General features: G+C 36.7%; 1 protein-coding gene and 1 long non-coding RNA gene across 5 annotated transcripts in view; one reads left to right on the top strand and one right to left on the bottom strand.

Moving 5' to 3' along the window:
* Positions 1–27,147, bottom strand: part of gria3b (glutamate receptor, ionotropic, AMPA 3b) — a 116,658-nt gene that overhangs the window by 38,140 nt on the left and 51,371 nt on the right. For all 4 annotated transcript variants that reach the window (XR_009274170.1, XM_058797932.1, XM_058797933.1 and 1 more), the window contains exons 4-5: positions 13,756–13,943; positions 1,247–1,300 (exon numbers count right to left, since the gene is read on the bottom strand). Coding sequence is in view for 3 of the 4 variants with exons in the window: in XM_058797932.1 (XP_058653915.1) it covers positions 1,247–1,300; positions 13,756–13,943 (242 nt within the window). In the remaining variant the exon portion in view is untranslated. The remainder of the gene's footprint in view (positions 1–1,246; positions 1,301–13,755; positions 13,944–27,147) is intronic.
* LOC131553341 (uncharacterized) lies at positions 1,265–3,207 on the top strand. The gene is made up of 4 exons (XR_009274171.1): positions 1,265–1,373; positions 1,448–1,729; positions 2,817–2,853; positions 2,998–3,207. It is a non-coding gene; the product is annotated as an uncharacterized LOC131553341 (long non-coding RNA).

Genomic DNA, 27,147 nt, shown 5'->3' with positions numbered 1-27,147 from the left:
TCACTCATCGGCAGGATTCTGTCATTAACATTACTAAATGGGTCCAGGCCATCTGCAGATGCCAACTAAGGCTCTATCATGCAAAAAGGAAGCCATATGTGAACATGGTCCAGAAGTGCCGTCGTGTCCTGTGGGCCAAGGCTCATTTAAAATGAACTGTTTCAAAGTGGAAAAGTGTTCTATAGTCAGACGAGTCCAAATTTGACATTCTTGTTGGAAATCATGGACGCCGTGTCCTCCGAGCTAAAGAGGAGGGAGATATTCCAGCGTGTTACCAGCATTCAGTTCAAAAGCCAGCATCTCTGATGGTATGGGGGTGCATAAGTGGATACGGTATGGGCAGCTTGCATGTTTTGGAAGGCACTATGAATGCTGAAAGGTATATAAAGGCTTTAGAGCAACATATGCTCCCCTCCAGATGACGCCTATTTCAGGAAAGGCTTTGTGTATTTCAGCCGGACTCACATACTGCAGCTATTACAACAGCATGGCTTCGTAGCAGAAGAGTCCGGGTGCTGAATTGGTCTGCCTGCAGACCAGATCTTTCACCTATAGAGAACATTTGGAACATCATTAAATGAAAAATATGTCAAAGACGACCAATAACTCTTCAACAGCTGGAAACCTATATCAGGCAAGAGTGGGACCAAATTCCAACACCACAACTCCTGAAACTCATAATCTCGATGCCCAGACGTCTTCAAACTGTTTTGAAAAGAAGAGGAGATGCTACACCATGGTAAACATGCCCCCATTACAACTATTTTGAGACCTGTAGCAGGCAACAAATTTGAAACGAGCTCATTTTGTGCATAAAAATTTAATATTTCTCAGTTTAAACATTTGTTATGTTATTTATGTTCTATTGTGAATAAAATATTGGCTCATGTGATTTGAAATTATTTCAGTTTTCATTTTATTCAAATTTAAAAAACGTCCCAACATTTCTGGAATTCAGGTTGTACAAAAACCAAACATATATACATATATTACACCAGTGGTTCTCAACCACATTCATGGAAGACCCCCAACACTGCACATTTTGCATGTCTCTTTAATCAAACACACCTGATGCAGGTCACCTGCTTATTAGTAGAGACTCACAGACTTGAAATGGGTGTGTCAGACAAAGGAGACATGCAAAATGTGCAGTGTTTGGGGTCCTCCAGGAATGTGGTTGAGAACCACTGTAATCTTCTTGAATACTGTTATTTGTCATTGAATTTCCATTATTTCTGAAACTCACCAGATTGGCAATAACATAATGGTAGCCCCGACTGTTCTTTCCGAGTGCCACAACCTACAGGAAAGAGAATCAATAACAGTTTACAATCCATGTAAGAAGAGCGCAGGGGCCTTATATCGTCCCTCAGGTGAGCTCCCCTCTCCATTTACACTGTCTTAAGTGACAAAGGCACTCAACATTGATGGATATTTCCACATGCAGCGGCTGACAGTCTTTGATGTGTCTTGCTACTGTACGCTGGCCAACGGGAATACACATGGACAAAACCCTACATGTCTCTGACTTCCTACGCATGAACAAAGGGCGTCACAGCTGGGCCGGGTGCACCGACGACTGACCTGATCTGACTGTGTGACCTTCACCTCAGACCCCTTTCATTTGTGGCCATTAGTGAAGCGTACAAACAATGATCACTTCAAGGTCGTAATTTTGCTATTTATGATCCTGGGTGATGTGTCCTCATGATTAATTTTGAACCCCAAGGTAAGATCTCACATGGGACACATGGGAACTAGATGAGTCCTCTGCACAATCTGACTTATGCAACCTTGAATTAAACTGCTGGTTTCGTCTGGCCAGAGGAGAACGGCACACTATTTTGACACACTATTTCCTTGTTAAATACTGTAAATCTGCTTTGAAAAAACTGCAAATTCATATCATGCTACGAAATGGATATAATATCATAGTGCTCCTGAGCTGAAGATCATGAAGGAAAGTGCATGGAGAAAGCAGTAATGAGCAATGGGCAATAACTTGAGCGATTGCACCATTTTAGACAGAACAACATGTTCCCACAAAAATGTACCTCTTGTCACACAATTTTCATGTCTCATATCTTCTTAAAGGAGTAGACAGTGACTAGGCACTGTCAAGTCCAAAAGAGAACAAAAAGCATCATAAAACGTTTATATGACTCTTGCACCATATTGTAAGTGTTCTGCAAACACATGATAGCTTTTTTTATTTTTTTAGGGGAAATACTAAATTTCACTTGTTTCAAAATTCTTATACACGTATCTATAAAACATGTGCATTATTAGTGATTAAGAGAGAACCAATGCCATTCAGCTTCTCTGATGTCAAACCACACAAATATTTATTTAACACAATTTAGGGTAACACTTTATTTTGATAGTTCACTTTAGACATTCTACTAACTATAAGTAACTGCAACTACATGTCAACAAGCAGTCATTAGAGTTTTAGGTATTAGTAGACTGTCTTCTTAATATCTGCTACCACTTTATTTTGATGCTCCAACACACATTCAACTGACTAAGCAACTCTGCATGTCAACTTATTCTACTAACCCTAACCCTAACTGTCTACTGATACTCTAATGAGAGTTGCAAATGAATTACAGTTCATTACAGTGAGTTGACATGTACAGGTAGTTTCAAAGTTATATTTAGTAGAATGTCTAAAGTGGAATTTAAATAAAGTGGATTACAGCACACTCATTTGGATTACTTGCAGTACTTTTAGAGACACTTTTTTGTCCTTTCCACTAAATGATTTTTGATGAATATTCTACAGTATATCATCTGTTTCCTTTCTTATTCCACAGAAGAGACAACCTCCTATAGATCTGGAACAACATAAGGGTGAGTTGATAATGACAGAATTTTCATTTTTGGCCAAACATTTAACGCTTCCCCAAAATATAAAAGACTGTGATCTAATGATGCAGCCGTATCGTCTCTGATGCTCTTTTGCCATAATGCCCTTGACTTTTGGCTCCACTGAAGGTTTTTGGAGCCAGTGAGGTTATCAGTCCTGTCCCACAAACAAATACTGCTGCAGGCTCCTCACACCTGAGCGAGAGCTGGCGGAAGAACAGAGATCACGACTGAACTTCACAGCCTGCGGGCCAGCAGGACCACTCTACAACCTTGATGTGGACACAGCCAGGGTCTAATTACACGATTCCATTCAAAGGGTCCAGACCGAGACCTGACGTGCACACGGCGCAGAATACTAGCGCTAACAGAAGACATGACAGAATTTACATTTGGAGTGAACCAGTCCTTGAAATAACCAGTGGTCTTTGATGCTAGGTGATTATGCATTTATTTTTATAAAAAAAATAAAAATAAATTAACTTTCCGTTTCCTGTTGAAAAAACAAACAAAAACAAAACAAAACAAACAAACAAAAAAAAAAACAGCACAAGCTGGTTAGGTATGTTTTGAAGCATGAAAGCTGGTTTCAGCTGGTTTAAGCTGGTCATGTGCTGGTCCTAACCTGATCCTAAGGAACTAGCTTCTGCTCAGGAACAGTTCATAACCAGTTTAAACCAGCATCTGACCAACTAAGGACCAGCTTAAACCAGTTCAAACCAGCTGCCATTCTTCAAAACATACCTAAGCAGCTTATGCTGTTTTTTTGTTTTTGTTTTTTTTTCAACAGGGTTTATGTGTAATATACAGTAGTTGCTTGTGCATGTAAACAGTCCACACCAAAGACACTTCCAAAAAAGAAAACAGTTGCCTCATTGGTAGTTCTTCCATTATTTCTGGGACTTAGGTATGTCATCATGTTACACATTTGCATAATGCCCATCTACTGGCTGCTTTTGTCTGCCCTCAAACAACAGCTGGGTATGTGATTTTGATATGTCGAGAAGATGCTGTTTTTGTTTTTGTTTTTTTCAACAGGGTTTATGTGTAATATACAGTAGTTGCTTGTGCATGTAAACAGTCCACACCAAAGACACTTCCAAAAAAGAAAACAGTTGCCTCATTGGTAGTTCTTCCATTATTTCTGGGACTTAGGTATGTCATCATGTTACACATTTGCATAATGCCCATCTACTGGCTGCTTTTGTCTGCCCTCAAACAACAGCTGGGTATGTGATTTTGATATGTCGAGAAGATGCTGTTTTTTTGTTTTTGTTTTTTTTTCACTGCAAGGGCAAAACACATCGTATAGATGTACTATAGAGATGCCATAGTTATTGTTTCCAGCTGCTCATGAAGCCTCAGGAGCTAAAACCTGATTATGGTAATAGCCGTAACATTTCAAACACACACTTTAAATGTTTGACCAGACACAAAATACTGGGCTGGAGCAGACAGAGTTGGATTTAAAGAGACGGGAGCTAAAACAGAATGCTTCAGGCAGTGGGCAAAAAGGTATGATGCTGCAGTGTATAGAATTACAAAAGTAATGAGCTTATCTTGAAAATATCCAGATGTATTCTAGCATAGCCCAAAAATAAAATTATGAACTTGTAACTGAACATAATATGGGCACTTTAAATGACAATATTCATAACTATAATATTTCACAGCAGCAGATTACTGAAATCCCAGCATGTAACATAGACGGATGAAGGTGGGCTGATTTCTGAGAGGCATTATGGGGCTGGATTACAGTTGTGCTCCGAGTTAATGTGAAGTAAATACCCGAAGATTCCTGCACTCACTTTGTAATCTTCCTCCCCTCGCTGGCACATTGATCCCACCTCTAGCATTGCCACCTTTGTATTGACCAGCCAGAAAGAGATTGGGTGTCCTTGAGGGTAGTTTTCACCCTGTCGTGACGGGCAAAGACAGACCAGAGTGACCCTGTGCTCGCCCACAGACAGAACCTATTCACACGGGTCTGACAGAGAGAGCCCAGCGCATGAGCCCAAATGAAAGCAATCGTAAAGCATTCAGTCCAGAGGTTCAGTAAACCAGACGTCAGACCGCTGGGTCATTACAGCTCAGGCGTGACCTTTAGCTAAAATACGCAGAGCTGGGATTAGGACTCGAGCGCAATAACTGCAAAAACAGTTTGATTGTTTTAGGAAAATGATGTTAAATGGCATAGCAGGACTATATAATTGCTCTTCCCTGCAGTGAGCGGTTAGGGTTTCATTTCTTGGGTTCCGATGAAGAAAATGATATTAGATAGTACCATAGAAGAAAACGAAAATGAATAATAAATTATAATAAAAAAAAAAAACAACAACAACTAGATTTGCATTTCCTAGAGGAAATATCTGTGCTTGCAAGGCAGCAAAAGAGTGTTCAAATTTTTGGTAAAATATAGCATTAGAGAGAGAAATGGAGAGAGGCTGATAGAAACAGGCTAAATTAATGACTAAAGAATGTAAGAAAGAAAAGATCAATCACAATAATTCAATATGTAAATTAATTTAAAAAGGAAGGCCAATATTGCATGCAAATATTGCAATGACATCATCAGTGTTGATTAGAATGAATGCTACACATTCTATACGTGATGTAATGTAATTTAGAAAGATTTACACACTTTATAGGAGACAATTAGTTAGCATATGTGGCAAAAATAGTGGCAAAAAAATAATTTAACGCAATTACCATTTTCCAGAATTTCTCTGATTTCTCTCTGAATGGTTTATGATGCCAAACTTTGACTGAAATATATATTTATCTGTTTGACATCACTCAGAACAATTAATTTTTACAGCTCATTTTTATTGCTGCTCTTTGTGGACTGGGAAGGAAGTTTTGGGTTTTGAAAGTTGTTTTCACAATACAAGCTCCTTTATCTCAGAAGATGATTCCTCATAATACTATAGCTGAAGGAAAACAAACAAAAAAAAGATCACACACCTAAGGCTACAAAACAAAGTTTGGATGAAGTCTATATATTATGCAGTTGAAGCTGAATCAGTTATGGAATATTGTGGAGAAGAATATATATATATATATATATATATATACATTTAGTTATTTAGCAGACACTTTTATACTTGTAGCAAGTGTTTTTTTGTTTTTATAAAGAAAACAAGTAGATAGAATTAAAAAAAGAAAACTGGTGTTAGAGGGTCAGATAGATACAAAGAAGACTAATAAATACAAAGACGACAGATAGATAGAACAGAATTGGAATATATATATATATATATATATATATATATATATATATATATATATATATATATATATATGAGAACGTTCACTGCAGTGTTGCACTGTAACTAAACAAATAACAATGCATAGGAAGAAAATAACCATTAAATAAATATATTATTCCGAATGCAAAAACAGAAGTGGGTCTAAACCGTCATTTACCGGCCTTGTCTTATTTCACTCACAGCATGAGTGCAGCTCGGGTAACAAAAAAGCTGCAGCATCATCAATTCCTCCTCCAACACTTACCTCATGGCATGACCAATCAATAAGCGTTCTTCAAAACTCATTGAGGGCTGAAGCTGGGGGAGGACAAATGGCCCCAAACGCTTTCCAAAAGCTCTCTAGAACACTCAGTTATCTTCATTTTTGCTCCCTCAGGCTAGCTTTTATGTGGGCAGGCCAGAAGCCGGAGTGATCCCGGGGGGGATACATTCTAATTAACTGGCAGGAGCATCTGTACCTCTCCTGTCCTCTCAGCTGCTTTGAATTTAAACCTCTGTGAGCTGAGCAGGTCTGGCTCTTTTCCAAAAGACAAACTAAATACACTAGCCTATGCAAATAGCTTTGAATCCATGTATAACTTGTCTGAAACATTAGACACCTTTAATATTGGTTTTTACTCAAATCACCACTGCAACATCGGGCTGATCCAATGCAAAGCATGATCCAATGTACATTTAAGTGGTTTACTAAAAAGCAACATGTAAAACCTTCCAAACCATAATCCTTTAAAACCGTTATACCATCAATAAAATGAATATGCATACACTAGCATCCCAGTAAATATCAGTAAGCATTCCAGTGGAAACCAATGACTGTATAGAGTCTGAACCTCATAGAAATGTTTGAACGATCATACATTTCACTCTTTTTTTTTTGCAAAATTAATTTAGTAAAATTAATTTTGCCATAATTAGACATTTGTTTGAGGATGAGTCCATTGAACATTGCTGCAACCCTACATAGGATGGATGGATGAATGGATGGATAGACATTTTTTATGAGCTCTGCAGAAAAAAAGTGTTTGATGGGAGCAAAAAAGAAGGAATTGACATAAAGAGGGGCAGAACTATTGACTGTTTTCATAGTGGAGAGCCCTCTGAAGTAATAGTTGTCGATAGTTTAAAAAAATATATATTAAGAAGAACATGGTCATCTTTAAAGGTGGATCAAGTGGACCAATGGCACTAATGGCTGCCTTTTCAACACCAATCTGGCTTTTCATCTACGATATATGCTTCAAAATTGTCCCAAAAGAGCTGTGACCCATCTAAAATCATTAAACCAAATGTTGGCTATCTATTTATTAAATCTAAAGTTTTTAAGAATCTCTCCATATCCATGTTTTCCTGTTAAAGGTTGTAGAGTGAGATCTTGAGCTGAAAAATCAATCCTGCTCTGGGGTCTGTGATCATTTCCCACCCCCGGTTGACCTGAAAGATGACCCAGCCAATGGAGTCTGGTCCCTGTTAAACTCAGTAACATCACTATGGTGGCCATCTGTCTGATTTTAGGTCGCACAATCCGATTTTGAACAGCCTACAAGCACAGCTTTGAGCCAGATGCCCATTTGTCCTGTCACTCTTTTATATTTTAACCAAAGTTATATACTTAATAAATAAATATATTTTAAAATATGCAATATTTAAAGTTATATTAAGTGACCTACATTTTGACACATTGTCAGTATTGATTGTTTAGAAAAATGTTGTTTCAGATCAAGACAGTGGTGTTGTGTTCTTGAATGATTCAGTGTTTTTGAACAAATGAGTCAATGATTCAATGACCCGTTCATTATGTTTTTCCAACAAAAGAGTTTTTTTCTTTTTAAGATTTTTGGTCTTGGAACTTTGATGAGCTCATATTGAAATAACTGACATTTGATCTCAGATTTTGTTATCTTGCTGAACTTTGAGGCATTGTTGAGCTCTCTTCTGAAACTAGAGAAGTCATGTGAGACTATTGGAATTCTTTTCTTGACAGGAAATGTGAGAAGCAGGAGACCTGAGCAAAAGTCAACCCAGGCTCATTGAAAATACTTGCTTGTGGTGACATTTCTTCAACACTGACATTACATACTGGACCTTATTGCATGTTTCTCAGCAGTTTCAAAGTGAAACGTCCAGTGAGTGGTGCTAAAACGCGCATTCAGTACATGTCCGTGGCCAGGCTTTTATTATGCTGGTACAGGTACTGTGGTGCTTTTATTTCATTGCTATAGGTAGATATTGCGGCTGTTCAGACTTCAAATGTCCATTGAGTGCCGCTAAAATGTCAATGCTTTGTCATGTTGAAAATAACAAACCCCCTATACAAAACCCAACCCTAAACCTACCCAGATGTGTTAATGATAGCAAAATATAAAATACATAAAAAATACATTTGCTTGTGCAACCGTGCTATTTTAACTTACATGTGTTTGAGCTGTTTTGTTGAACCGTAGTTTCACGTCACCTCACAAGTGTCGCTATCGCGTAAGCAAAAAAGTGTCATTTTTGAACAAATCTTGCAGCATTTTAAAATTGCTTTGAAGGCATAACATAATATTGTGCAAGGAACTGTGCGAAAATTCGTCAAAATTCTTAATCAAAAACAGGGTGAGGCTGATGATACATGGGGCAACATTTTGAGCAATTTTGCCAGGCAACTTTTTTTTTTTTCAAGCAGTGTTGCTCTGGCACTTTCCCACTGAAAATGGGTAACAAATTTCTATCTGGATACTTTAGATCGGTCGTGGGCCCTGTGCCTCACCTGGTTGCCCACTGATGCCAACATTAACCAAAGTTACCTGGCAACATTGCTCAAAAAGTTGCCCTGTGTATCATCAGCTTCACCCTGTAAACCATAATTTGTGTGAAAAGGAATAAAAAGCTGTGGAAATTTTACTGTCTCTAGTGTCCATTTCAGCTACGTATTTATTTATTTATTTACTTTTTTGCATTTTGCAGAAATGTCGTCACAAGCATGTATTTTCAATGAGCTGGGGGAGGCAAAAGTCTAAAAATATTTACATCTAAAGAAAATAGCTATATAAATAGATTGCATGTGTGTTTTTACTTTACTTTTTGCAGCAACTGCCAAGGTGCTACAGGGTCATTCCTTTCTTAATGTTTATACAGTTGTCCTTTGTTTCAGTCATGTCTAAGCTCAACGTACATGATGTTCTGTGTTATGTTTGTTCTTCCCATATTCATGTCTCTGTGGTTGAAGAAAGAATTACAGCTGGTTTTAAATTCAGCAGCTGCAACTTGAGCATATTTGACTATCAAAACTAAAAACACGAGTGTGTGGATTACTGTTAGTGTATTTTTAATTAAGATTTCGGATTACCCTCTTTACTATGTTTGACTATTGCCTGTTCCTGAATCCCGTTTCATTCCGTCTCACTCTGTTTGCCTCCTGCGGTACAACTCTAACCCCCTAATCCCATTAGATTGTTAAAGTGACACGTTAAACGCTCTCCAGAGCCTGTGAGCTTTTAAGAGATTTTAAGGCCCCAGTCTTTAGGATTTACCTCAGATGACTCGAGCATTGTTTTATTTTGAGTCTTACTTTTTCAGCTTGCTTCTGTTTGCAGGGCTAAAGGGATCGCTGTCTCAAAAATTAATTCTGTCATGACATGAGGGTGAGAAAATTATTTTGCGTGAGCTATCCCTTTAAGTTTGTTATTAGCCATTTATACACTGACCTTCATGCAACATTCAACCCTGAAACATTTCTTTGTGAAACAAGGTTGGCGCAAAACCAGTTCTTAATGAGTCATGTATGATGATGATTATTTTTTTAAACACATTTTAATGTATGATTTATTACAAGTCAGACCAAAATTGCATTGTAAAAATTATTTTTCAATGTTGTAAATAAATCAAATAATATTGGAGTACATTTTACAAGAAAATACTTAAGTTTTTCTAAGCTTCTTCTAAAATTTCATTTTTTTCCACTTGTAAATTTCATGTTTAATTCATTGTGCTTTATTATATGTGAAATTGCTTTCTACCAGATAAAGCTTTTAATTTGAAAGTTGTTTCATTGACTGGATCAATGATTATAGGATCTTCACTAAAAATAAATGATTTAAATAAATGAATGAGGTCACTGGGAATAAGTGACAGACTAATGTATTTACTAAACCAATTACTTGACTGCTGGGCCATTTCAGCTCATGATAACCATTCCCCATTGATCAAATATCAGAAGTGTTTGCATTTGTGACAACATCCCCATCAAATTTTGCCTACAGATAATGCATACGTATTTGATTTCAACAACTTTGTTGAAATAAAATTTAAAGGGATAGTTCACCCAAAAATGAAAATTATGTCATCAATTACTCACCCTCATGTTGTTCCAAACCTGTGAGACCTTCGTTTATCTTTGGAGCACAAATTAAGATATTAAGAGCTCTCTGACCCTCCCATATACAGCAAGGGAACTACCACGATCAAGGCACAGAAAAGTAGCAAGATGATCGACAAAGTAGTTCATGTGACGTCAGGGGTTCAACTGTAATGTTACGAAGCTACGAGAATACTTTTTTGAGCAAAGAAAACAAAAATAATGACTTTATTATTCGCTGACCCAGATCCGGTGTGATGACGTTGCGTCATGGTATTGTTGTGAATGCACATCCACAAGTGACGCAGTAGAGATGAAAATGTGGAATAAAGTTGTTATTTTTGTTTTCTTTGCACAAAAAAGTAGTAGAAGGTCTTACGGGTTCGGAACGACATAAGGGTAATTAATGACAGAATTTTCATTTTTGGGTGAACTATCCCTTTAACCTATTCTATAAATTTAGAGATATTAATAAAAATTACATTCTGTTATATTTTATTCTGATTTTGTGGATTCCCGTTTTTGCTTTCAATTGTATATCTATTTTTGCCAGGCATATCACCTCAAAATGCACAAACTGAATGAATTCAAAGGTACATCTCCATCCTCTGAAGAGACCTATTCTTTATGCTTCATGGTGGCAGATCTAGCAAGGCTTCAGTGAAGCACAGGCTCTCAACGCATTTTAATATTTTTCCTCCCACACTCTCGACACATCCTGGCTCTCTAGTTAGTGCTGCACATTGTATCTCAAAGTTAGTCCCAGATGTCATTTATTCATCCCACCATATCCCCTAAATTAAGATGGACAGGTTGATGTCTTTACATCGTCAGCACAGAAAGCCCAGGTGGAGCCAATGCCCCAACAAAAACGCTCTGAGACTCATCAAACAATGTGCACGTTCATATTCAGTCATTACAGAGACACATCCAAATCCTCCTGGCGATTGCATCAAATCTTTCACAAAGCAGATATTGGCATTTTGTACCATTTTGCAGAGCTATTTACCATATTCACACATACAGTAGAATGACACATGGAATGTCTCTCTGCTTATGACAGGCCGTCATGCTCATACAGAGTTAAATGACACATCTTGAGTGTAAACCCCAGATCACAAGCTAGTTTTCCTCTTGAAAAGGCACAAGCCCCTCCGCGCTCCCACTGCAAGGGCACTGCTTATAAATTATTGCGATGGGTTGACATACTCAGTATAGCAGGGCAGTAAAAGCTGTCACCATTGCTCTTCGCGAAGCTTAACTCAGCTGTTGAAACCCTCTGGAGGCCGGCTCCCATTCGCAGTCTGTGCTGGAGATCACGAAATGCAGATGGATTACGGTGAGCAGAACTCTATAGCGCGGTTCTCCTGTCTCGCTGCAGGTCTCTGAAGGACCGCAGTCCAGAAACTTATCTTGGCTATCAGTGTCAGCAGGGCCGGAGAGATTAGTTCAATTAGATCCAGTTTAGCCAATACATGCTGAGGTCGGAAAAGGGATTAAAAACATGTGTCCCGGGGGGCAATAACATAAGATTCCTGCTGTAATTTCCCTAATTCCTCTCCTGCCTGCTCGTTTTCACCCTTAAACTGCTGCAACCTTAGGAAAGGTACAGCCAGAGGCAAAGACGAGGTGCAATTATTTCACTGACTTATTGAAAAGACATAGATTAAGTTTTAGGGGACAAATTTTGAATAAATGCAGATTATAGAGGGCTGCAGGGATTTTTGTAGGCCAAAATCTTGCAATAAGCATTTTAGCACTTCTAGTTTCATCATCCTGAAATCGATAGGTTTTTGAATGGGTTAAATGCCTGAAATAAGGTCTGTAGTGAACACAAGCTCAAGATATTTTCATGTTTTAATCGACATGAGAATTTATGTAAGAATGTTTGATCACACTTTAGTTTGGGGACCAGGAGCCGGTTGCATAAAAGGTTAAGTCTAGTCTTAAAAGTTAGTCATCTAATTTTTTTTATTTGAGACTGGCCATAATATTTTAAATTGAGTTAAATTGTAGATTAGTCTAAGTCAAATGCAAAAATAAGACCAATTACCCCTTTGCTAACTGCTAGTTTGTCAAACTTATTCTTATGCATACTACTAAACAACTAGTTAATAGTGAGAACTGGTCCTTAAATTAAAGTGTGCTTGTGTTTTATGAATGAGGACCAGTGAGATTTTAATTCATAAAAAAAAAAAAAAAACCTTCCCATCTCATCATTTACTCACTTTCAAGTTGTTCCAAACTTATATGAGTTTCTTCTGCTGAACACAAAGATGAAATTTTGATGAATGATGGTAACCAAACATTTGCTAGTCCCCATTGGCCTCCATAGTTTATATACTATATTACTATGGAAGTCAATAAGGACTAGCGACAGTTTGGTTGCTCACATTTTTCCAAAATATCTTCTCATATTTTATTACTTTTAAAAGAATATTTTGCAATAAAATTTTACACTAACATCAATTATAAATGCTCACCAGATTTATATGTATAAAACATGTATTCAGTCTTTGAAGCATATGCTGTAAAGTTATGATTCATCTCAAAGCTGGCTGTTGTGGTTTGAGGCTTAGAACTTAGAAATCACTATGGAGAAAATGAATGGGAAAGTACTTTCAGGAACCCAGGCTGCAGAAAAAAAACTAAACAAAAACAACAAGAAGAAATTTTTTTAAATAAAAACAGGTAGTTACTTTTGCACTCTATTGTTTGTAGCAGTCATTTTAGTCTTTTTTTCAAAAAATACAGCAATGACAACATCATTTGCCAGAGTAAAGAAAACTGAATTATGCTGGCCATGGTAAATTAATGCTAAATATATATTATGAATCAAAATTAGATGCAGAACATATTCATAAAAGCAAGCGAAACAAAAGATTCAATGAGGAGGTATTGTGCTACTGGAGCTAATACATTTAAATTAGCGCTAACGAGGACATTCCAATTCAGGGGCTGATTACCCTTCACAGACAGACATCAAAGAGCCGTGCCGATCTATTAGAGACCAAAGAGAAGAGGACAGTTGTGCTCAAATATCTGCTCACCCATTCAGTTTAATTGTACGCTCAGAGAACCCATCTACAGCTCTGTCAGGTCATCCATGTGGAAACGACACGGTAGACTGATGGACTTCAGGAATATTAATAAATCAGGGACTGGATTCTTGCTAAACGAATGAGTCTTCAGATGCAGGGCATTATGGGTAGGGAAGAGTCGTCAAATCAGCCAGACTGCCAGAAAAGTGAAGAAACAGGCAGGGGGAGATGCAGACTTTACCTGCTCCAAGATGACATTGATTCTGTCCACTTCACAGTCGATGAGGTAGCGCTTCTCCTGTCTCCTGTCCATTTCCTCAATGATGCGCCGGAACTCCTGGGGGTCCGTGATGCTGCCCACCGACCGCGCTGTAACTTGCCAGTTGTTTGCCACTGCAGCCTCCATAATGGCTTGAAGAATGGAAAATCCTGCCAGGAAAACAATCATTTTTGCGTTAGCTCACACTCCAGAGCTTCATAGGTGTTGACATGCTGTCACATAAAATATATTCAGCGTGCATGTTCAATTTTCCACAAATGAAGTCTTATGTATATACACAAATAGAATTAATGTGACTGTCTTTTTGGATTAGATCTCTAGGTTGTTCAATAGCACTTTAAAAACAAATGAGCAAAGTAAAAAAAGCAAAAAAAAACAAAAAAACATCTGCAATGCAACTTGAGTTGAACATAAAACAAATAGCATCATCCCGGATGTTGATTGGTCAATACAGCATTCCAGCCATGTTAAAATATGCATATAGTAACATCTATAACATGAAAACTAAAAAAAGTAACATCTAAACTATTTGGTTTTAAAAAGGTACATGTGTGTGTGTGTGTGTGTGTGTTCTTAAATAACAAATAAATAAAATAGCTGTATAATTATTACATTTTAAGAACACCATTCAGATATCAAAGATCATGTAGAATACCTCCCCTGGATTTTTTAATAAACCAAATTCACATTTCCTCCATAATGAACAGTGAGTTGATAGACTGAAAAGTCTAAATTGGTTTACATGTGGTTTGCCAAAAGGATTAGCTTAGTTCCTGTATAACGACCAGAAAACAGAAAACATTCATGAGTGGCAACATTAATTAAATGTACCTTAAACATGTCATTATACGAGAGACAAAATCATTATTTTTAAATGCATTTGTATGCTGTAATTAACTTTCAAATTACTTTTGTGTGTGTGTGTGTGTGTGTGTGTCACGGTTGTTGAAAAGACCCACTGTACTTTTTAGCAAAACATTCTGACAGTGGTTTTTTCCAGATATAAACATGCGTTTAAAAATGCTGATTTTTAAAGGTGATAGCCAGAGTAATTCACTGCGGATTATGCAAATGCATTAATTCAGGGCCGAGATCACGTGCCGCTGCCCCTCGAAAGCCTTATCGCAGGCGGTGAACACAGGCACGAATGCAACAAAGTCAACATTTTTTGGCAACTCCTCTGTACTGCAGATTGCTTGAACTTCTCTTTGCACTTCCTCTATTCAGGCTTTGCACGGCTCAGTTGCTCTGCCCGGCCCAGGTGGCGTGAAAAGCCCTGTGTCTGCTCTCCCAGCATGCAGCTGCCATCGCACCGCTCCCCACCCCATTAAATGACTTTTCAGAAAAACGCTACGCAAATGGCTGAAAAAAAAATCTGCACTATACGACCCGTCTACAACAGAAGAGCGGGACGAGTCAGCCGTCACAAGACGGCTCCGAATGAACGGATGCGATGCTCAGCACGTCTGACATCCTCATCCGCACAATGTGTCCAGTTCATAATATATGAGGCGCTGTATGTGTGTTTGCTCAGAGCAATCTCCGGGAAGCGCTGCTTTTTCTGTGATTTGATATTGACTTAAAAATGAAGAATTATGGTTTGTGATGCACAACATTTACATGCACTCCGTAGTGGTCTGATGGAAGAACGAACTTGAGAAATGGGTTCTCAGCATTTTTATTTTTTACCTGTATGCTACGGTAAGGGATTACTCAGTTCAGTTTAATTCATTTACAGTCAATATGATGTATGTGTATGGAAGAGGCTTTAATATAAACTAAAATGGTCTTACGACTGTGTATCATCCTGATTTTGTTGCTCAAAAGCCATGAGTATGTCTGTGCAAATTCTGCTATCCAGAATGTTCTAGAACAGGGATTTCAAGAAAATATAATGCCCAAATATATGTTAGCGTTATCATTTTAAAAATGTATTGTTATCATTTACTGTAATTTATTTATTGATATTATTTACTGGTAAAATCTATGGCAGTCAATGGGATTAAATAATTGTGATTAATATCCAGTCTTTAGACAGCAAAATGAAACAGTAATAATATTAATAATGTGTTAAAAACAATTTGTATAACAATTGTAATGGCAATATTCCCATCCGCTGAATGTAAACTTTTCCATATTCCATGTGCCTCCGCATGTCATGAAAGTGTGAAAATTATGAAAGTAAATCTAGGACTTATTGGATTGTTGGACTTCAAATAAGTAGGTTTTGAGGCATCAAAAATAACTAAGCAACTAGCTGTTTTATTGATGGTAACTGTAACATTATTACTGAAATCTTATTAGTAATTAGTAATTACACTACTAGTTACTGCAAAAAGAAATATTACAGGTGCTGGTCATATAATTAGAATATCATCAAAAAGTTGATTTATTTCACTAATTCCATTCAAAAAGTGAAACTTGTGTATTATATTCATTCATTACACACAGACTGATATATTTAAAATGTTTATTTCTTTTAATTTTGATGATTATAACCAGAGGCGGACAAAGTACACAACTTCCTTACTTGAGTGAAAGTACAGATACCACTGGTCAAATACTACTCCACTACAAGTGAAAGTTGTAAAGACAAATTTTTACTTAAGTAAAAGTACGGAAGTACATGTTTTTAAAAGTACTTAAGTATCAAAAGTAAAAAGTAAATGCATTGTTTTATTGTTGCATTGTTGTATACTTACAATACCTTATGCCACTAATGCAACCTACTGAATACACTGATTAGCTTGTATTATCTTTGGAATTAAGAGCTTTTATGTTACCAAACCTATAGAAATGGAACAACTGAATGAAGATAATCATCTTTATTTTTGTATTTAACACCAGGAGTGTTAACTACATTGAACTCATTTTAATACTTTTTTAAAAGTTACAAAGTTCTTTTTCAAAGAGATATTGAAGTCTATGATATGGTTCATTTTAGGCAAACAAAGCAAACATTGAAAAGAAAACAAACCTTTAGTCTCTTCAGAAAACTGGATCATACTCTCTCAGTAGGCCACGGGTGTGAAGGTTGCACCAAATAACCATCTTTTTGAATTTTGCCATCAACTGATCAGTGTTCATAAAATACTCAGAAATCAGTGAACTTCACAACATGTGGCTAGGGTTGGGTATTGTTTGAATTTTATCCATTCCGATTCTGATTCTGCTTATTGATTTCAATTCTTATTGATTCCCAGTTTAGATTCCAAAGTTTTCATTTAACGTACTTTTTGATCATTTTTGACAATAAAATAATGTTCAGATTCGTATACTTCCCTGACCAGTTTTTAGCAGCAATTTACCAGTAGGCCAAAGTTTATATATATATATATATATATATATATATATATTAGAAAAGTGAGGGCAGCAATTTTTGACAGATATATTAGCCTACCATTTGTATTGCCATAGTTTAACTACAAAAATCAACCTATAGTTAATATAATGAAACTATGGTAAATTTGTGGTTACTGAAGTTTTACTACAAATAGCATATGGTTACTATAGTGAGATAATAGTAAATGTGTGGATACTGTGATTTTACTGCAAATACCATAGTTATGGTTACTATAGTAAAAACATGGTTAATTTTCCAAAGGGCTTTAAAGAGTTAACACATGCCCTTTTAGAGCGCTTTTAGCTGTGCAGTAGCGCGGACGTTTACATTAGTTTAGCGGGGAAGATCCCGAGGTTGCCAGATTTGCGCAAAAAAAAAACAATCTGCCAAATGTCCATTCAAAGCAACTTCAGGCTTAGAAATACTGTAACACTTGGCAACACAGGAAGGTACTGGCAGATCGCAGGCCGGATTTTCGCAGAAAAAAAGGGTTCAGTGAATCTGAAAATGCACACACTGTAAAAACTGCTAAATATAACGACTTTCTACTTGGGGACCTTGATATAAATGTAGTTGAGTAAAAAATACGATATTTGTCTTTCAAATGTAGTGAAGTTAAAGTCGCAAGTTTCCAGAAAAAATAATACTCGAGTAAAGTACAGATACTCAAAAAGTGTACTTAAGTACAATACTCAAGTAAATTTACTTCGTTACTGTCCACCTCTGATTATAACTGACAACTAAGGAAAAGCCCAAATTCAAATTCAGTATCTCAGAAAATTAGAATATTGTGAAATGGTTCAATATTGAAGACACCTGGTGCCACACTCTAATCAGCTAATCAACTCAAAACACATGCAAAGGCCTTTAAATGGTCTCTCAGTCTAGTTCTGTAGGCTACACAATCATGGGGAAGACTGCTGGCTTGACAGTTGTCCAAAAGACGACCACTGACACGTTGCACAAGGAGGGCAAGACACAAAAGGTCATTGCAAAAGAGGCTGGCTGTTCACAGAGCTCTGTGTCCAAGCACATTAATAAAGAGGCGAAGGGAAGGAAAATATGTGGTAGAAAAAAGTGTACAAGCAATAGGGATAACCGCACCCTGGAGAGGATTGTGAAACAAAAGCCATTCAAAAATGTGGGGGAGATTCACAAAGAGTGGACTGCAGCTGGAGTCAGTGCTTCAAGAACCACTACGCACAGACGTATGCAAGACATGGGTTTCAGCTGTCGCATTCCTTGTGTCAAGCCACTCTTGAACAACAGACAGCGTCAGAAGCGTCTCGCCTGGGCTAAAGACAAAAAGGACTGGACTGCTGCTGAGTGGTCCAAAGTTATGTTCTCTGATGAAAGTAAATTTTGCATTTCCTTTGGAAATCAGGGTCCCAGAGTCTGGACGAAGAGAGGAGAGGCACACAATCCACGTTGCTTGAGGTCCAGTGTAAAGTTTCCACAGTCAGTGATGGTTTGGGCTGCCATGTCATCTGCTGGTGTTGGTCCACTGTGTTTTCTGAGGTCCAAGGTCAACGCAGCCGTATACTAGGAAGTTTTAGAGCACTTCATGCTTCCTGCTGCTGACCAACTTTATGGAGATGCAGATTTCATTTTCCAACAGGACTTCCAACAGAAAAGCAACCAGTATCTGGTTTAAGGACCATGGTATCCCTGTTCTTAATTGGCCAGCAAACTCACCTGACCTTAACCCCATAGAAAATCTATGGGGTATTGTGAAGAGGAAGATGCGATATGCCAGACCCAACAATGCAGAAGAGCTGAAGGCCACTATCAGAGCAACCTGGGCTCTCATAACAGCTGAGCAGTGCCACAGACTGATCGACTCCATGCCACGCCGCATTGCTGCAGTAATTCAGGCAAAAGGAGCCCCAACTATGTATTGAGTGCTGTACATGCTCATACTTTTCATGTTCATACTTTTCAGTTGGCCAAGATTTCTAAAAATCCTTTCTTTGTATTGGTCTTGAGTAATATTCAAATTTTCTGAGATACTGAATTTGAGATTTTCCTTAGTTGCCAGTTATAATCATCAAAATGAAAAGAAATAAACATTTGAAATATATCAGTCTGTGTGTAATGAATGAATATAATATACAAGTTTCACTTTTTGAATGGAATTAGTGAAATAAATCAACTTTTTGATGATATTCTAATTATATGACCAGCACCTGTATTACTGTAACTAGTTACTGTGTGTGTGTGTGTGTGTCACAACTGTTCCAATTGTGATTATTGCAGTGCTTTCCAAACTATGGCATCAATGGGAAAAATAATTGTGATTAATTTATTGATTTCTGTCCAGTCTTTAGACATAAAACAGTGTAAATATTTTAAACAATTTCGTGCTAAACATATGTATGCAATATCTTACAATAACTATAATGTAACTAACATGTTAACTTTGACAGCTAAAAAAAATAAATAATTTTTCATCTTGAATTTTCAGTCTTGATCCTGTTGTAGATTAATTCTGGTCAACTGGATTTGATTCACAGAAACATTTTCAGCTTCATCAAAACCACCTAACAGTTCAAAATAAGATGAACAAAACAACATAGTCATTTCCTAGATTACTTGATGATTTGAGAAACTCTACAGGACCTTCAACAAACACAACGCACACTTCAAACAGAGGACAAACACAGAGTACCATCATCCATGCAGCTCGGCGATGAGGAATGTCCAAAACTGTACATCAGCAAACCAAACCACCACAGTATGAGTGCATGTCTCAACACAGAGGGGCAGAGCCCTCCGGACAAAACACAGCAGTGCATCTGCATCTAAAGGACAAGCAGCACACGCTCAAGGACAGTCAAATGAAGATTTTAGACAGAGAGCACAGAGCGTCTCAGAGAGAAGTTAAGGAGGCCATCGATGTGACAGTGGAACTGCTTCTCACTATACCTACAAACATGATTATATTCTTAGTCTCTCAGTTGATCTCATGATTCCAGCACTAATGAGCTGTTATTGTTATTATATTCATGTGGCTTTTGCTAGATGAGGTCCCTGAATATGAAGAGATCACTTCATCAGTTCACAGCTGAGTGGTGAAAGAACATGGGGAACATGGGGATCTGTGTCGAAGGATGCTATGAACAGCTTTTACACCCACAGTCTGTGTCAGGGCTTTGACCAAATCTGCACATCTGGACAGAGGTTAACTAGAGGTGAAGGGATTCAATAGAGAACATCTGTCTCAGTGTCATGTGTCAGTGACATGATGGGGATGTTTGTAAAAAAAAAAAAAAAAAAAAAAAAGTTTTTGCAAATTATTTATGATCTATCTATCTTGACAACAAAATAGGTTCCTGAATGTAGCTAAAACCACACTGACTCTATTAAATAATTAGAAAAAATCAAATATTATGGTAACATTTTAGAATAGGGAACACTAATTCACTATTAACTACGACTTTTCCCTCAATAAATCCCTAATTTGCTGCTTATTAATAGTTAGTAAGGTAGTTGTTAAGTTTAGGTATTGGGTAGGATTAGGGATGTAGAATAAGGCATTAATATGTACTTAATTACTACTAATAAATGGCTAATATTCCAGTAATATGCATGCTAATAAGCAACTAGTTAAGAGACCCTGAAATAAAGTGTTACAAATATTATTTATGAAATATTATATTATTGTGTTATTAGTGTTATAACTTTGATTATTATTATTATATTGTTTTATTATATTTATTTAACTTTTTTCAACATCATTACTCCAGTCTTTAGTGTCACGTGATCCTTACAAATCACTCTAATATGCTGATTTGCTGCTAAAGAAACATTTCTGATTATTATTATTTTTGGTTGAAAATGGTTGTGTTGCTTAATAATGTGGAAACCGTGGAAGTGTTTTCTTTTCCTTAGGATTCTTTGATAAACTGAGTTGAAGAACAGCATTTATTTGGAATAGAAAACTTTATATGAGTACAAAACATTTTAAATGGCTGTACTGTCACTTTTGATCAGTTTAATGTTCTTGATGAATACAAGTATCCATTTATAAAAACTAAAAAAAAAACTAAATGAATCTTACTGTCCCCGAACTTTTGAACGCTATTGTACATAAAGAAGTCTGCTTTACTGCTTGTTATTCATTTAAGATAAGCAATAAATGTTTGTAAAGATGAAGCTCAGAAAAGAAGATTTGGAATATATATATATATATATATATATATATATATATATATATAGTCTATCCTGCAAAACACCTGGTCACCTGCTCTTCCCAATGTATTTCTATTCAAGTGCAATATGGGCAGATCAAGTGAGATTTCAGAGGACTCCTGAAGAGTTGTTAAAGCTCACTAGACTGCAAAGAGTTACAGGAGGATTTCAAGAGACGGTCCGATTACAAGGGAATGAAATTCTACTGTTATTCCCCTGAGAAGATCTCCAAAGATCAGTGCTGGAATACCATCAAATCCTCAAAGAAACAACAAAGGACCCTTGGGAAAGCACTAAGGATCCGCAAAGCTTTTTGATTGATAATGTCTTTGTTCATGCGTCACTATGAGTGCCGTTCATAGGTTTGGACTATACAGGTTTTATTAAAAACAATAACAGCAACAAAATAAAAATAAAAAAACAACCCATTGGTTTTCCACAGCATTAACCAATAAAAAATATATATATTGTCAGTGCATGTCAATTCACTTGCTCATTTCCAATTAAAAAAAATGAAAAAAATATAATAGTATTTTATTATTAAATTACATTAAACTTTTTACTGTATAAAGGAAACATACTGTTAATCTCAACCCTGTATACTGTAAGGGAAAAAAAATAAAAATACAAATAAAAACTAGAAAAATGAAAAAGCACATTGCATGTTAACTTTATGGATTATTTTCATCCTAAAACACAACACAATACAAATCAATACAGAAAATGTTTTAATATGTATACAGTACATTGGCCCATCTTTATATTTTAGTGTATATGTGACATATGTTTGGTTTTTGCTGAATAGGACTTCCTTACTAGTTTGACAGTCAAATGACAGTCACATCAGATGTTAGGTACTGTAGCATTCCTAGTGAAAACCACTATACATCATTTATTGCGAACAACATGATTAATAGAGGTGCTATCTCTCATTGGCCGCCAGACAGAATCTGAATGGGTGCAAAATAATTCATTGAAGATTCATCAAAAGATCCCATGCCCGTCTGGATCCGCATTTGTATGGAAATTAAGAGATGAAATCTGACTAAACATTCTCCAAAGAATTAGACGAGTTCTACTTTCACTTCTTCAAAGTCAGCACAAAAGTTTTCCGCCGACATCAAAACCCAAGACGGACAAACTGTGGAAGAAGCGCAGAACTCTGACAGGCCTGACAAAGCTGTCTGCACCTATAAACAGACACCCGGCTGAGCGGCCCGTGCCACTTATCAATAAACATAATGGCTCTCTCGCTCTTTTAGCTGTTTTTGACAGTTAATTAGAGTGGCAAAGTTAATTGACTTTGAGACTGAATTGGAATGATTCTATGACTCGCCTGCTGCATTTGCATATGCATCCTGTAGTGAGTCATTGCCAAAAAAAAAACAAAAAAACAAACCTTGTCCCTGCCAATGGTAATTTACAGCAGACGGGCCCTCTACCCTTGCCAGTCGCCATCTAGGACATTAGCGGACCAGAAAAACCCTACATCTGCTTGAGCATAACAGGCTGTGCTGATATCGTTGGCACGGCCGTTGTGTTTTATTGATATCTCCGTGACCCCTGTGAGCACCCCCAGAAATTGCATTCGCTTCTTTAGGTAAATAAGCCACAGCTGGGTGGGATTGCGGCAAAAGTAATACTGGCCGGAACATAAATTCTGCCGACGAGATTTCCGTACCATGATTATAAATTTTTGCCTGGTGAAATGTGGGCGGAGTGGGTCGTTTCTGATTGCACTGCTAAGTGCTAATCATCGCTTTGAGCCTGCTTCATTTTAATACGCTGTAAAACCCTGAGCATTGCGGCACTGGTGAGCGTACGGTCCTACAGATGCCTGCTGAGTGATTTGCAGGCTGTGAGGACTGAAATGTCTCTATCTGAGGCACTCTGTCAAGGGCTCGTCGGCTTTCTTTTTTTTTCAGAGGTTTTTCATCACTCTGTTGTTTTTGATAATGTGTTCCCCTCATTCATATATTTAACTAAAAACTGCTCTGACACTCGTATCCAACAAGCATAAGCAGGTTTCTAATGAGGTAACAAGATGAAATGGAGAACAATCTATGAAGTCTGTCTCATTGGTGTCTCCTGATGGACTTTCAAGATCTCAAGGATGTGTCAAACTGTCCTCAGATTTTTCAAGATACCAAATAATTTAAATGTGAAATCATTTCTTATTATTTACTTCCAAGACCAAAAAAAATGTGAACTATGACATTCATTTTACAAAGTAATACATCCTGCATGATTAAATATATTTAATAAGATCTTTACAGAATCCCCCCCAAAAATAAATACACAGATGGACAGATGAATGAATGAATGAATGAATGAATGAATGAATGAATTAACTGAGATTTTTCTTCCTGGTACCTTTGCTCTTATAGAAGAAATATTCTGAAAAGGGATTCTAAAAGGGTACAAAATAAGGGCTGAAACGTTTATATATGTTTATTATTATTATTATTTGCAACCCTGCTACTGTCTTTCTGTGTGATTGTTATTTTCAAGCAATAGACATTGAATACATATTTAAAATAATAGAATTACATGGGTAACAGGGTTTGAATTTGTATAAAAGGTTGCACTTTGTATTAAACTGTCACTTTGGGGCTTACAAGCTTGGGGCCAAATAATGGTTTGATGATCTTGGTTGATAAACTTATTACGAGATTAGGAAAAATAGTAACAGGGTTGAACAGTGAATCACAGATAGATAGATAGTAATTAAAAGTCGTAATTAATGGTTTGTTAATAGCAAGAATTGGACCTTAAAATAAAGTGACCAAAAAAAACAACAACAACAACAACAAAAAAAAACACCTTCAGTGGTTCTTCAGCACTGATTAAAAACATCTTTTACCATTGTATTAAACTCTCATTCATAGCAAACATATGAAAGTGGAGTAACATATCTAAAATCTAAGGAGGATAATGGGGTTCCTCTTATGGTTCTACATAGCACCATTTGACAAAGGTGCTGTATAACACCTTTAAAGACAGGTGCCATATAGCACTTAAAGTGGTTCCCCTATGATTACAAGCCAATGAAACACTTTGAGTGCTATTTAGCACCATTTTTTAGAGTGCAGTGTTGCTACTAACTTGCTAGACACAGTCAAATGTAGCAGTTTCTAGTCATGTTACTGGGCAATTTAACAATTATAAGAACTTTAAAAGCACTTTGCAATGTCACAATTCAGTTCTGTCCATGTAAGAATAATCTACATTAATTTTTTAATTATTATTATTTTATGAGCACATTTTACTGAAAGTCATGAATAAAGCTTGCCTGAGCAAGCAACTGTAACCAAATGGAGCAGAGCTTAGCGAAGGGTTAATTGTCTCATTTTTCATTTCTCCTCTGGAGAAACATAACTTAAACCACAGCTCCATTGTGTCTCGTGAGCGTTGAAAGCTGTGAGTTTTCCTCTGGGGAAGAGGATTCAAACTGAGCTTGTGTGTTTGTTTGTTGGTTTGTTGATTTCTGTGCTTATTGACTGGAATCTCTGGCTGTGTAATGTTGTCTCACTATAGGACGGATGCAGTTCACTCGCAGAAATCTGAGTGCAGGAATCCAGCAGTAAGTAAGCGTCCTTTCCGCTGTACTCTTAACTAGATCTTAACAAGATGAAGTTTGAAGCATTACCCATGGAGGCTTAGCTGTAATTGAATTTAGTTGTTTCTAATCTCCTCTCTGCTCCTGTGCTCCTCGCGGTGGCTAATTGAAACGCCACGGCCAGTATGGGCTGCGTTTGTGATGCGAGCCGTGACGGCTGTGCCACCTCCGGAGCGCCATTTGAGCGGGGTTGCTTAGCATCCGCTCTGTGACGGGGTTAGAGCTCCGAGACAACTGAGAGATCTCACTGCCCGCTCTGAATGCATGATGAAGATGAAATCATTCACGGCTCCAGGCTAAAGATATGACTGAACTCATCCGCTATGGTGCCGAAGGTGCTAGTTTTAATGATGTCATTTCCTGTTTGATCAAACTTGCTTAGTATAGATTTAAAAAAATTGGAATAAAACAAGTAGAAAAAAGTCCTTTAGACGTATACAGACGTATATAGACTGTAGACTGCATCATTTATTTTAAAGTGCATTTTTATATTTGTCCAGTCGCAAATCATGGTTAATGCTTCAGTTTGTCAAAAATCAAATAACACTCCCCACAGTAAAAAAGGATTCTGATTGGCTTGCAGGTATGCAGTAAAACCGTTTAATGCACAGGTAGTTAATCACAAGTCAGTTTAATCACCGTTCCATATTAATGCGCTGCTTTAATTGATGCACACTAACCAACACGCATCACTCGCACACACACAGTGAGAGGGAAAGGTAGAGAGAGAGAGTTCAGAGATCGCAGATTGCGCTGCACACACACATAAAATTGTTGTCAACGCTTCCCCGCAATTTTTATTAATAAAATAGCCTAGCTACTAGATTGCTACATTATATTCCCCAGCAACGAGGTGATAAAATGCTGTTTTTGAAGTAATTGTTTGTAGAGAGAGACGCGCAGATGCAGCAAGCAGGTACACACAACTGTCATCTCTCTCTCTCTCTCTCTCTCTAGCAATAATTAATTGAAATACATGCTACAATTTATTCAAATAAATGTAGTCTTACCGCACTATTTCATCTCTGTGTCTGATTTGAAACGGTCAGAATGCTAGTGCTAACGTGCTGTAACTGACGAAAATAACTGTAATTTTTACCCATTCGGTCAAATATTGTGCTGCAAATGTTATTTTTTAATAACATTTAAAAATGTTACACGCTTAGCGTCAGGTGGTTCTTTGCCTCCACGTCGTGCATTAAAATCCTTTAATGCACGGCTAGCCGTTGATGATCCCTTACTTATTTCAAAGTACCTATATACAGTATATATATGTATATATATATATATATATATATATATATATATATATATATATATATATAATGACAAAATGTAATTTAATTTTTTATTTAATTTTATTTACTTATTTAACAAAATTAACATTTTGACTCTAGAAAATGTATTGAGTCAAGTCAAGTCACCTTTATTTATATAGCGCTTTTAACAATAGAGATTGTGTCAAAGCGACTTTCCAATATCAAAATAAGAAAATAGTGTCAATAATGTAAAATAACAAGATTAAATGCTCAATTAAGTATGGTATGGAGTAAGTACGAATTAAGTATGGTCAATCTAATATGCAATCTTTTAACTTTGTATGAATGTTTTTGTCTATTAAATAATATATTTTTTAAATGCTTTTTTATTAATATTAAATCAAAATAAATTGATTTACACAAAGTTCTGTCTATTATAAGTGCGGACTGCAATTTTGTTTACTACTGCTTTAAATGCTCACACTCTTTGGAGTCGGGTGGATTCTGATTGCCTGTGAATATTTTTTATTGTACATAAGCAAAAAACAAAGAAAAGAAAGCAAGAGAGCAAGAAAGAAAGAAAGAAAGAAAGAAAGAAAGAAAGAAAGAAAGAAAGAAAGAAAGAAAGAAAGAAAGAAAGAAAGAAAGAAAGAATATCATCCTTGTGTTGTTATCATTATAATTATGGCGTGGACTTCCTTGTCAAAACTTTGACTCAAGAGTTTATGATTATTGTCTTTGTTGTGAAGATTCTTTACATTGAAACAGGGACCTAAATATCACTTGATACAGGTTGTGCTTATTTGAGAAATATTAATTATTTAGCAGCCCTGAACATTCCAGCAACCTCATTACATGATGGATACAAGTTTTGTACAGGCAAAACATTTACATCAGAAAACATGTTTATGTGATTCTGTTTGGCATCATTAGTGGTGCAG

Source organism: Onychostoma macrolepis, chromosome 14 (genome assembly GCF_012432095.1).
Source record: "Onychostoma macrolepis isolate SWU-2019 chromosome 14, ASM1243209v1, whole genome shotgun sequence".
In the NCBI taxonomy this organism is placed as follows: domain Eukaryota; kingdom Metazoa; phylum Chordata; class Actinopteri; order Cypriniformes; family Cyprinidae; genus Onychostoma; species Onychostoma macrolepis.
Note: the sequence above shows the minus strand (reverse complement) of the source record. Positions and strands in the feature narration are given on the sequence as shown.